The sequence below is a fragment of the Panthera uncia genome, chromosome X (genome assembly GCF_023721935.1).
Source record: "Panthera uncia isolate 11264 chromosome X, Puncia_PCG_1.0, whole genome shotgun sequence".
NCBI classification, from domain to species: Eukaryota; Metazoa; Chordata; class Mammalia; order Carnivora; family Felidae; genus Panthera; species Panthera uncia.
The window spans coordinates 16,824,129-16,837,497 of record NC_064817.1 but is presented as its reverse complement, the minus strand read 5'-3'; the positions used below and the strand labels follow the sequence as shown (position 1 = coordinate 16,837,497).

The following is a 13,369-nucleotide window of genomic DNA, read 5'->3' as shown; positions in this document are numbered from 1 at the left end:
GATTATAAATGTGGAATTAAGTGAAAAACTGTTTAAAAAGCTAAGGTTGATATTTCCCTAAAACGGACAATAAAAGTACAACATAAGGAGGCGCCTGGGTGGCTCAGTTGGTTAAGCGGCCGACTTCGGCTCAGGTCATGATCTCGCGGTCCGTGAGTTCGAGCCCCGCGTCGGGCTCTGTGCTGACAGCTCGGAGCCTGGAGCCTGTTTCAGATTCTGTGTCTCCCTCTCTCTGACCCTCCCCTGTTCATGCTCTGTCTCTCCCTGTCTCAAAAATAAATAAAACGTTAAAAAAATTAAAAAAAAGTACAACATAATTTTCTGTATTAGGCACTCTGCTAATATTAGATTTTTCCGAAAATTAAACTCCATGTTAGTTGTGCTGTAAAATTAGGAAGCATCTTATCAATTATCAAAGACATATTAATCTATGGTCAGTATAATACTATGCCAGTATAGTATTAGGGTCAGTATAGTATAATACTGACCATAGATTAATATAGCTTTGATGATAGTACAAATTGATCATTACTAGCTGAGTAACCAGAATACATTTTCCCCCAACCATAATGTTTAAGGAATGAGCCAAAGCAGAAATAGCTCTAAAAGTGATCTGTTTTATCTATTCTAACAAGTTTTATCAATTTTGCATAAGTGATAAGTACCTTAAAATGAGCACAGATATGATGTGCCATCTCTCAAAGAATCATTTTTATAATATTATTAATTGGTTACTTGGGAAAATGACTGGTACAAGATAACAATGATGCTGCATACTTTAAATTCTTTGTTCTGTTCCATGTTATCAGAAAGGAATATCTTTCTTATTTCTTTAAGAGAATTTATAAATTTTTGTTGTAAGTACACTTATGGAAGGGCTATGGAAGAAAGACTCTTAACATAGTACCTGGTATGTAGTAAATAAACAATAAAAAATGTCTGTCAAATATATGAATATGAATAAATGAATACATGCTGAGAACTAATTAGACTATACATTGATACAGCAAACCAAAAGTACAGTATAGAGGTTTAGTTTACATTTTAGTAAGCTACATACAGATATTGAAATGTTAGAGAATCCATGACTAAGAAAGTTAAAGAATTTGTAGCTCTGAACTTAATCCACGAGTTTAATAACTGTCATTCTTACTTTCAAGTATTCTGCAATTTCTCAGAAATTCTGTGAAATAACTCAGAAGGTTCATTTTATTGGCATACTTTGTGCTTGTAATAGAAAAACATGCATATAAAATTGTCATATTACATTCCTGAGGTAAAAACCTTCTAGGAGTCCTCAAGTATGAGGTTTAAATATTAAAATACTTTTTTATGACAAGGTGTCACTTTTTCACTTAAAATATATAGTAATAAGCACTGTTTTCTTATGAATGACACAATAAGAGTATTCTTCCATTAAAGGAAAAGTTTTAGAATAAAATAGATTGAGCTATTAAAGCCCAACTAACATGTGCCTATGTCCTAACATAAGAAACACCAGAAGAATGCAGCTAATGAGAACACTGGAAAAAATAAGGAAGATAGTTTAGTAGAAGGGTTAACGTTTTATAACTTAAAGCCAAAAGCTACAGGTAAACTCTGACCATCAGACACAGTGGTTCTGAAGCCAATCTCTGAGTTCTACATTCTAGCTTTTAGAGGCTAGACTTGCTACGATTTTTAGCTAGCTGTCTCTGGCTTAGCTGTTTTCAGCACAGAGCTTTGGGATAAGATGACATTATTGGAAGACCTTCATAAAGAAGGGTGGGCAAAAGTCACATGGCACCAAGGCATGAGGCAGGTAGGCAAGGAGCTTCTGATCAGTGAGTGTGTGGGTGTGTATAAGAGGGTGTAATTGTGCATGAACAGGCACTATCATTTCTTGCTTCTCACACTTCTCCTCCTATTGTTTCTGAAAAGGTCAACAGGTAATTGCTGCATTTTCTAGGGTGATATATGCTGGGGTTGGGGCTGGGTTCTCAGGTGGTAAGTTGTCTCACAAGACTGTTGCTTATATTGTAAACTATGATCATATCAAAAAAATTTCTGAGGAAAAACTAACTGAAAACCAACTAAACCATACCTTACCTCCCTACTCACACTGAGTGACAGGAAAAAGATACATGAAGAAAACAAAGTCATATGAGAATTAATTTTTAAAACCTTAACTTTGAACAGAAATTCTGTAGAATAAGGAGAGAGGGTAGCTTTTTGCTTTCACCATTGTTTTATTTATTTAGCAATAAGAAAGTTATTAGTTTTCAATTAAAACAATAAAAGAAAAACATGGGGAAATTTAAAAACTTCCAAGCTATGTTTTATGAAACAATCCTGTTATGTATTAATTTACCATCTTCTAGTAGTTGGTGACCATATGAGGTAGATTTCATATGTAGAGAGGAAAAAGGGGAAGCATTGATGATCTTCAGCTTTCTCTGGCAAGGTAAAAGGAGACTGAACTTAGGACAGGTTCTCATGAAATAAAATAGAAAATTATTCCACTGAGAAACTGACAATACGTTAATAATGACCTGAAGAAACGTGGTTTGCTTTTCTGATGTGTGAAAATACTAGCAAGTAAAACAGTGGCTGAACCTAATCAAGTTTCTTGGTAAAACAAAGTGTAAATCATAACTTGTCCTAACTATACTTGTGAGGGCTCGTCATCCTTTTATGTGAACTTCAACTCTTATCTGGCCACATCTTCTACTGGTGTGACTCTGTAGCATCTAGAATTCATTCTTTTGCCATTTAAATCTGGCTTCATTGCTTATTAACATTCCTGAGTTTATTTTCCTGGCCAATGCAGGGCTATTGGTTATTAACTCAAGTACAAGTTGCAATTTCAACACATTTTACAAATGAATCAGGATGAAGCTAGGCGGCTTCATCTACCAAGGGGGCCAGCCTTCTTTCCACAGACAGCAGATTTTGGTAGGAAAAACAATTGCCTAGGGGTGCTGGAAGATCTGGTTTCCAACAATGAACTGGTTATCTCTCATGTCATTTTCTCATGGCTTTCGTCTTTGAAATGCAACTAAATCAGGAAGAGTATGGTTTCAGTAGGAGAGAAGGTGACTGTAAATGAGCCATACTAAAAAGAGCAGTAATTACAGTTATTTGCATCTCAGCTTTGTGATGTCCAGCATGAAGAGGGTATGCTGAACATGCAGTCTTGTCCTTCTCTATAAAATACCCAAAATGAATTTTTCAATGGTTTTATTCATGTCTTAAGTCACATGATGGATAGAACATTAGCTTTAACCGTTATATACTAAAATGGAAAGGCATTGGTGACAAAAGGGGTTAGCTATTATTTATTCATTCACTTATTCATTCACTCATCCAATAGTGTCTAGCCTACCATGGCCATATATCATTTTAGGCACTGGGTGTACAAAACAGGAATAAAATCCCTGCTCTTCACAAACTTACATTCTGCTAGGCAGAGATGGAAAATAAATCAGTGAGCAATATTTGGTATTGTACTCATAGTGATAAAGCTGTGAAGAATATAAAATGGGGTAACATAGCAGAGAAAGAATGGTGGTGGCTATGGTAGTGAAGCGGCATCTGGGTCAGACTGGGTTGTCAGGGGAGGACTCTGAGGGGAAAATATTTGAAATGAGACCTTATTGGCAAGGTCTATAAATACATATTTCAGTAAACATATAGAAGGCTGTTGCTATTTGGAATTCTCAAATGTCCAAAGTCAAAAATGAAAGGAGTAGTGAGTGAGTGATAAGAATGTAAAGTGAGGGACATTTCTATTTTAGCTCCTAGGATACAGTTAATATATTATGTTGAAATGTACAAAATTGCTGCTATTTCATCATTTTGACCTATAAAAACAGCAATTCATATGATTCAACTCAATAGCTAGAACTGAACAAAGTTAGGGCATGTAGTCAGGTAAATGTTATTTATTGAGGTTTGCCAGGATTAATTCACTATTTAAGTATTATAATTGCTCTCACTGCCTAAATCCAAATATGCATAAAACCTACATAAATTATATAGTTACAAAAAATTTATTGGAAGACCTACAGTGTGTCAGATATGGAAACTAAGTGCTTTCTGTTATTACCTCATTTGACTCTTACCTAACTTCAAGTACTGCTATCACCTGATGTAACAATGAAGACATTGAGGACCAGAAGTGTTAAATAGCTTCATCAATCATACCGCTTGCCAATGGAATACTACTTGGCAATTAGAAAGAATGAAATCTGGCCATTTGTAGCAACGTGGATGGAACTGGTGAGTGTTATGCTAAGTGAAATAAGTCAGGCAGAGAAAGACAGATACCATATGTTTTCACTCATATGTGGATCCTGAGAAACTCAACAGAAGACCAGGAGGGAGGGGAAGGGGAAAAAAAGTTACAGAGAGGGAAGGAGGCAAACCATAAGGGACTCTTAAATAGTGAGTACAAACTGAGGGTTGATGGGGGTTGGGGGGGAGGGGAAAGTGGGTGATGGGCATTGAGGAGGGCACCTGTTGGGATGAGCACTGGGTGTTGTATGGAAACCAATTTGACAAAAAATTTCATATTAAAAAAAAAAGAAAAAAAAAAGAAAAGAAGCAAAAAAAAAAATCATGTCATTTGCAAGTGGTAGAGTCACAAAGCAAGGATTTAAACTGAGGAGGAATATCTCCAGAGAATATATTCTAAGTTCCGATCACTTAGTGTTTAGAGGAAAATATGCTTATTCATTTCAAATGTCAATAATTATTATATCTAACTTGCTATATTTTCAGGGCTACATAATATTTATTTTACTTTATTATTTATTTATTTTTTAATTATTTCTTTTTCAATATATGAAATTTATTGTCAAATTGGTTTCCATACAACACCCAGTGCTCATCCCAAAAGGTGCCCTCCTCAATACCCATCACCCACCCTCCCCTCCCTCCCACCCCCCATCAACACTCAGTTTGTTCTCAGTTTTTAACAGTCTCCTATGCTTTGGCCCTCTCCCACTCTAACCTCTTTTTTTTTTTCCTTCCCCTCCCCCATGGGTTTCTGTTAAGTTTCTCAGGATCCACATGAGAGTGAAAACATATGGTATCTGTCTTTCTCTGTATGGCTTATTTCACTTAGCATCACACTCTCCAGGTCCATCCACGTTGCTACAAAGGGCCATATTTTGTTCTTTCTCACTGCCATGTAGTACTCCATTGTGTATACAAACCACAATTTCTTGATCCATTCATCAGTTGATGGACATTTAGGCTCTTTCCATAATTTGGCTATTGTTGAGAGTGCTGCTAGAAACATTGGGGTACAAGTGCCCCTATGCATCAGTACTCCTGTATCCCTTGGGTATATTCCTAGCAGTGCTATTGCTGGGTCATAGGGTAGGTCTATTTTTAATTTTCTGAGGAACCTCCATATTTTATTATTTTTTTAATGTTTATTTATTTTGAGAGAGAGAGAGCAAGCGAGCATGAGAGAGTGAACACGAGTGGAAGAGGGGCAGAGAGAGAGGAAGAGAAGAATCCCAGGGAGGTTCTTCGCTGTCAGCACAGAGCCCGACGCAGGGGCTTGATCTCATGAACTGAGAGATCATGACCTGAGCTGAAATCAGGAGTCAGACACTTACAGGGCACCTGGGTGGTTCAGTCAGTTAAGCGTGTGACTTCGGTTTGGGTCATGATCTCACAGTTTGTGAGTTCGAGCCCTGCATCGGGCTCTGTGCTGACAGCTCAGAGCCTGGAGCCTGTTTCGGATTCTGTGTTTCCCTCTGTCTCTGCCTCTCACCTGCTCATGCTCTTTCTCTCTCAAAAATAAATAAACATTAAAAAATTTAAAAAAAGAGATGCTTAACCTACTGAGTCACCCAGGCACTGCAACGGTTACATAGTATTTATCCCCTTTTATAGATCTAACATTTCGTTAGTGCCAAGACTTAAATGATGTGATGTGATATGGGGTATATGTTTGCATACATATATATGTATATAATATGTATATATATGTATATAATATGTATATAATATATATGTGTATATATATATATATATATATATATATATATATATATATATATTAAAAGAGTGCCACACTGCTTGAACAAATATATTTGAGGATATAACATACATAATAGTGGACAGGCTCATGTGGATAGTAACGATAAGCAGTTTGGTACAGTTTTTTATGATCTTAAATCAAGGTTAGTCTCAACTATTCATAATCATTTCACTTGCTACTTGGGCATATGATGAAACTTTGGACAATGAAATATGGAGCTAAGTCTGCTGGAAGGATCTAGGAAAGACTTTCCTTGTTCTTACAGAAAAAGGACTACAGATAGGGTTCTTTAGATATTGGTCTTTGGCTCTCTGGATGCTGTCTTATAAGAAGAGATGCTTAGAGCTACTGGCATTACAGAAAAGTTAAGTGACAGACTTACACTGCAGAGCCACAAAATTCACTCTGGAACAACCCCACCTCTGAACATCCTGTAAGTTAAGGTAATAATTTTTCCTCATCATTTAAGCCAAAACTGAGGGGAGGTATGATTACAAATCCAACCTATGATCAGTATCAGCATTATAGCTAGACCCTACTTTCTATCTAGTCTTTAGGGTTTTATGTCTCTGTAACAGTATTTCTTCAAAATCAGAAAATATGGTATTAAGAGAACATTTGTTTACTACTTTCTAGAATTTTTTGTGTTCTCTCTATATACTTGTTACACAACCAGCCAAGAATAATGCCCTTAAACTTCACAAAAGTGACAAAGTTAAGGTTCTCTGCTATTTTTTCTGACTTTAATGCATATTTTTTATTCACATTGCTTATATATCTTTTCCATCTGTTCTTTTAGGCCTGAATTATAATTTAAGATAATATTGATGATTATGCCCTTCTAAATTCTTTGTGCATAATTTATCTTGACAATCAATAAAATAGTAAAAAAGTGCTGTAACACTTTTCTTTATTTTCAACTTGCTCCTTTTTATCCTTTAACACAACTTCATATTCTAGGAATATTTTCGCCTTGCCCACATACTTTGTACCTGAATGTTCTTAAAAAAATAAAATTCATAGCTTTTAGAAACTCTTCAGGAAATTACTCTAGGACCCTTAAAATGATTGAAGAGGATTAATCTATATTCTTCTACACTATATTGGCAGTCATTATCTATCCTCTCTGCTTAGATAATTTAAGATATTAGGCCACTGAGCTGCATACTTTGCACAACTCTTAACTTACCAATGCTATGCAAAGGAGGTTAGATTTAAAAAAATAACTTTAAAAACCATTTCTCAGCAAATCTCATTTTGAGAGCATCAGTAAATATCTTGGCCAGATAACCTGATAAAAACTTGTAGCTACAAGGTTTTATCCACCCTCCACCTCCACCCCCACAAACCCCATCCCCCACAGCTGTAGGTTTTGCTATACATTCCTAAGACCAAGCTAATACATGTGTAAATTAAGGGAGAATACTGGTAAGTTATCTCTAAGACAATGAAAAAGAGCACATTATAACTTCATTGAGTACATGGAGGCACCAAGAATGTATAGCTAGTAAAGAGTATTCTTACAACTGCCAAGAGGGAAATCAGCAGGATTAAAGGATAAAGCTTTTGAAAACCTCATCTAAACTGCCTAGTATGGCAAAGAAAAGAGATCTATCCCAAGTAGACTTCAAGCTGTATTAACCAAAACAGTATTTTAGTGTTACAGCAGTTGATTTCAGAATGAAGTATATCTTTATATTTTGTCCCACACTTTAATGATTTATACTCCTTGGAAGTTGCACAGGCTGACATAATTTATAATTTGATATAACTGAGGTATTATAAGGCCCACATCTCAGTAAGCTTCGAAACTGCTAATTGGGATAATAGGAAATTACTTGTCTTCTCCCAAATGCCAGTGAAGTAGGTCAGGATAATTTATATGTAAGCTGACTTTTAAGTCAAAGGAAAACAAGACAGGTCTCATGTGTGTAATTTTAATACCATCCATTTTACACCAAAATGAGTTCTGCCTGTGAAAAATCATAGTATGATTCAGTTAAATAAATGAATTTCAAAATAAGAGAAAAAGTAGTCCAACCATGAGAAGACACAGATTGAAGACTGCTCTAAAGAAGGCTACATTTATACCTCATAAGCAGGGAAATTGAAAAAAAAAAACACATCTAGATCACCGATTTAGGTACATTTTGCTTTTTAGATTGCTTTGTAAACTTGTAAGCACTGTATAATATAGATCACATTATATAAAGTTAAGGTAAACATAAATGATAAGACAGGGGTTTGGGTGATGACATAATTCTTCATCCTTAAAGCAGAAGATAGGCTATATTTTCACATTTTCTTCCATTACTCCTTCTGCCCACTTGCCTGATACTTTCTAGCTTTAATTTCTTGGTAAGCTGAGAAAAAACGTGTGTAGCTAGAGACACAAAACTTATGTCCTCTGCAGGTCTGTGCTGGATAAGCGCAAATTCACTATTGTAGGTCAAAGCAAATGCTGGCCTCGAGCATGACAGTTAGTAATACATCCCTGCTGGACTCTAACAAGCACAGGTGCCTGCCAACCTGTGGGCAGCATAGTGAATGCTCTGTGCTGGAAGGCATGCCGTAAGCCTGAGACTGGTGGGATGGCCACAGCTTCTTTCGTGTATATAATTTTTGCTCTGTTGACATAATACCCAGCAGCTTGATTTGAATAATAAGCCTGGAATACTAGGTCCTAATGGCCAACCCAGGGCAGCCATGAACATGACACCCCTTAACTAGACCTTAAAGATTCTTTTGAAAACATGGATTTTAAAGCTGGTGTTTCTCAAGTGAAGTGTTTATCAAATCGTACACTCATAAATATTAAAAACAGTAATGCAGAAAAACCATCATTAGGAAGGCAGACATTCTATTAAATAGAAAGCATCTTCTAGTAGACAACCATGAAACGCAGTGCTCTGCTGAGAATGGTTTGACGAACATTGACACATCAAGCGAAAGATCTGGGGAAAAATGCCCAGAAAGAAATGGGGCCCTGAAATATAGTGCATGGCCACATTTAGTGAAGCAGATCTGACTGAAATAGCATGAAATGACCCAAAATATTGAACTGTGAAGACAACATGTGCAATATTAGATTTATAGACACACTTGCTAAGACTGTTCTGCCTTATCACAGTTATTCCACAAGAAAAGAGCCACTGAAAGAGATGGAAAGTACCGAAAAATTGCCCACTTGACTCATTTGGGAACCTGAAGGAAAACCCCACCAATTTAGTAGTGCATGTACAAGGTAAAAATAAATTCAATCAAGAAAACAGCAAAGAGACAGTAGAAGAACAAACTCGAAAGCCATCTAACTATAGATGCTCTGTGGGCCCGGGTTTTCCTTTCAGGCCCTAGGATGCGCCTTCTCCTTTCCGGGACTCCCTCCTGCGATGGCCAGAGGGAACTGGGAAGTAACTGGCTTAAGCGAAAAAGATATCATCGATGACTTCTACCTGTGGCCATGATGATATGTTTTCTGAACAGAATTCTCTATTTCAGAGGGCTGTGCAAATTTCAACACAATTTATCTTAAAATGGCAGAGATAAAGTATTTTCCCCAATATGTTTGCAGAATACTGAACAAACTTCACATACTTAGTTACAGCAGTTGTGCAGCACATAGATGACAGTCAAAATGAAGTTTCTAACTCATCTTTAGTTAAATTTTAGAAAACAGTATCCTGATTTTGGTAATCATCATAACATTAAAAAATGTATTATCATGCTTGCCAGAAGTCCTACGGAGACTTCACATGGCTCCTAGATATTTCTTTACCAGTCTCTTCCATAATCTCTGATAAATGTGAATGTTGGGAGGGCTTGGCAGGTAGTAGATGGTAATTACCTTTTCCTGCACCAACAGTATACCTTTTGTAATGCTGCTTATGGAGATTATGGCCAACATACACTTCACATGGAAACTGCTTTAACATATGATTTTTATTACCAGCAACTCATATTTTCATGGTATAAGATATAATTCCCCTTAAATAAGGCAATGAAGACCATAAAAGGAATTCTATTGTATTTTCTTGCTAATAATCTCCAAAGTGACTCTCATTTTAAATGAGCCAAGTTTAACATGGGCATGAGGATACTGACCTGCTGGCCCTCTGTGAGCTTTGAACTGTTTTTCCAATTGTGAAGAAGAACTTACAGTAATATATCCCATAATCAAAGTCTCGTATACTCACAAAATGGGTGGATGGCTATAGTCTGCTTATATCCTTTAAAAAGGGAAGTCTAATGCCCTGGTGGGAACAAATCAGAAACTGTGGTTTCATCAACACTAGCTTGGGTCAGCTGCACTAACTGGCCCAAACTTCGTTTTGAATAAAGACATGCAAACAGTTTTATACTACTTCTTTAATACTGTACTTTTTTTTTATTGGAGGGGGGAGGGAATTTTTACATTTAGGACTTACAGCCAAACCTAGATTTTCTTTCTAAGTAAGGTAACTGAGTTCTAGCCTTTCCCTTAAACCAGCCTGGCTTTCTGGACTGGTGTATCACATTAATTATAAACAGATGCTTGGTAAGGCATGTTGGATAAAGAACTTGAGAATTAGTAAACATATTCTTAATGCCAAAAAGTCAGAGGATTACTTAATTGACTTTGTCTCTCTTCAAAGTTGATTCACATCAATTGAGTTTTGCAATTAACATATATACCAAGAAAATAAATAAATGCTTTTGGCAAACTGGTTTCTAGAAACAATTTTGGCCATTTGGAGTTGACAGAAATGCTATTTGAAATTTCTTCTTGGAAAACTCTTTTGAATTTTTCCTTTAAATCTTTTAATACTGAAAAGGGAAGTTGTATATGTATGTGTGCGTATGTGTGTGTTTCGGTGTTCACTTACGTATTCAACCAAGGTTCTGCTAACACCGTGCTTGAAGCATTTAGTTTTTTAACCCAAACTCAGGGGGCAATGACTGTGGACCAAAGGGATGATATATACAAGGGAGAAGAAAGTGGATAAGAGGTAGGAGAAAAAGAAATGACTATCATTAACCTTACAAGGAAAATGGGTAATTGGAGAAAAGCATTTGCTCTAGCTTTGGGTGTCCTGGGATATAGGCTTCATTATCCACCTTTCTCCCCCCCATGTTACTCAATTTCTGAAAGTAAAACAGCAAAGGATACCTAATGTCCTGTGCAGCAAGACTATTATTTTAAGAAAAAAAAGGAAACAAAATTCTATTTTCTTAAAATAAGAAGTTTGAAAAGGTCAGGACTCTGTGTACACAGGCTAAGGATCTCCAACATACTTACTTTTGTCTCCTATGTTTTCCCCTGCTGCCTCCCCTTCCTCCTCCTCCTCCTCCTCCTCCTCCTCCTCTTCCTCCACCTCTGTGGGCTGCACGTCATCCTGCGGGTCACAGGCACTAACGGGTGCGTTCAGACAGCAGTGGTTGAACCCGCTATCTCGAGGCAGAGTAAAACTTCGAGGTTTGCCCCCATTTCCATTTAACACTTGCATCCTCTCGCTCTCAGCCAAGGGGTACGGCCCATAGTGATCCTGTAGGTGGCACTTCTGAGTTGGAAGGGTGGACTGCCGCCTGTGCTCTGGGGAGATGGCCGCGGAGTCAGAGAAGACAGAATCCTCCAGGGGCAGAGTCTGAAGATAGTGTAATCCTGAGCTTGTCAGGGGCGTCTCGATTAAATCCTGCCAGGAGCGGCGCTGACTGGCTGTCTTGCGAATGGGGGACACAGCACTGCTCCCAGTCACTTCCTGGCGAAACTCTTCATGGGAGGACTGTGACTGAGAGGTCTCTGTGGAAGAGAGCCGGCTGTGTTTTGCTTCCACGTAAGGACTGGCACAACTCATCTGTGGAAAGGAGCCTCTGATCAGTCTCCACAGAAAATAACAGACTACTTCTGTTACCAAGGAACACATTAGATTTCTAACAGTTAACATTTACCAGTCAAGTTAATGACTAGTCAAGTTTACAGACATCTCAAAGTTAGGCCCAGCTGATATTTTAAGAGACTGAGATGTGGAGTGTTGAAATGCACCTATACCAGACTCTCGTGAAAAGTCTGACATATTAACATGCAAAGTTGCACAACAGTGAAGCATAAGAAAATTTGAGTGCTTATGTAAGAAATATTCAGCAACTAAGAAAAATCTGAAGTTTAAAAAATCTCTAGGAATTTAAAACCCTGAATAATTGCTGCCAAATTCATATTTCTGGATTTTGTGGAGTTTGGGGGTGAGAGCAAGGAGAGAGGCTTTTGGATGTGAAAAGAAGGTGCCTATAATCGGACAGAACCCCTCCTCTTCTTCATAGGTGAATGAATCCTCCTATGGGCCCCAATGAAAGGTGTTCTTGTGGTCTTTTCAATTTGTGGCACTTTGTAGAGTTAAACATATAGGCAAGGTGAGATTATACTCTGATGGGGATAAGCATCTGCCTTGGGCATGGGCACCTCAGGGTACATAAACACAAAAGAAAAATGGAATATTTCTATTCTTGGAATTTAAAGTTTGGGAGTATATATTATAGTACAAAGTACAACCAAGAAAATGGACTGGCATCAAGTGAATGCTGTAAAAGACTTGCAGGTGCCCCTACTGGGGACAAGGCTTACTCTAGCTCTCGGGGCTAACAGATCAGCCCTGGCTCCTTTCTGGCAGGAGGAGTTGAATTTGTCAAATGTGATCAAGGCAAATGGGGCTCAGGTGGTGGCCAGGACAAGCCTGGCTGAGGTAAAAGCACATGCTGCCCCTCTGGGTAAAGGAGAAGTTAAATGGCATCTTCTGGGGGCAGTTTATCTTCCCACATGTTAATAACAATGTAAATAGCTTCCTTCTTGAAATTCACAAGTTGCTATGATTAAAGAGCTGTTCCCTGAAGCTGCAGTTTCCCTTTCTTCCTCTTTTATAAATATTTAAAAGGAATTATTCAGGCCCTGATGTTTTAGGCAAAGAGGGAAAATATGAAATAAACTGTATCTTGTCACTGACTTCATGATTTCATTTCTATAGCTCATCCTCGCATTCTGTTACACTCAGCATTTATTAAAGAAATGTGCATACATATTAGGAACAATTCTTAGCTAAGAGACATTGACATATTGACATCAAACACTGTTATTAAAAATGTGGCTTCCCTTTTAGTTATTAGTCAAAAGGACCCATTCATTTATTTCAGAAATATTTATTTATTCATTTCAGAAATATTTATTAAGCACTTAATAAATAAGTGCCAGTGCTGTGCTAAGCCATGGGGATGTGTAGATGAATACAGCAGGCCCACAGTCTAGTCTAGTGAGCTGTTTGTAGTCTCAGATATTCTGATTTAATGTCTGGATAGGGTCTGAACATC

The 13,369-nt window shown here is 37.4% G+C and overlaps 1 protein-coding gene across 4 annotated transcripts in view; it reads right to left on the bottom strand.

Moving 5' to 3' along the window:
• CNKSR2 (connector enhancer of kinase suppressor of Ras 2) overlaps positions 1-13,369 on the bottom strand; it is a 301,223-nt gene that overhangs the window by 33,836 nt on the left and 254,018 nt on the right. For all 4 annotated transcript variants that reach the window (XM_049643574.1, XM_049643575.1, XM_049643576.1 and 1 more), the window contains one exon: positions 11,313-11,868. In XM_049643574.1, the coding sequence (XP_049499531.1) occupies positions 11,313-11,868 (556 nt within the window). The remainder of the gene's footprint in view (positions 1-11,312; positions 11,869-13,369) is intronic.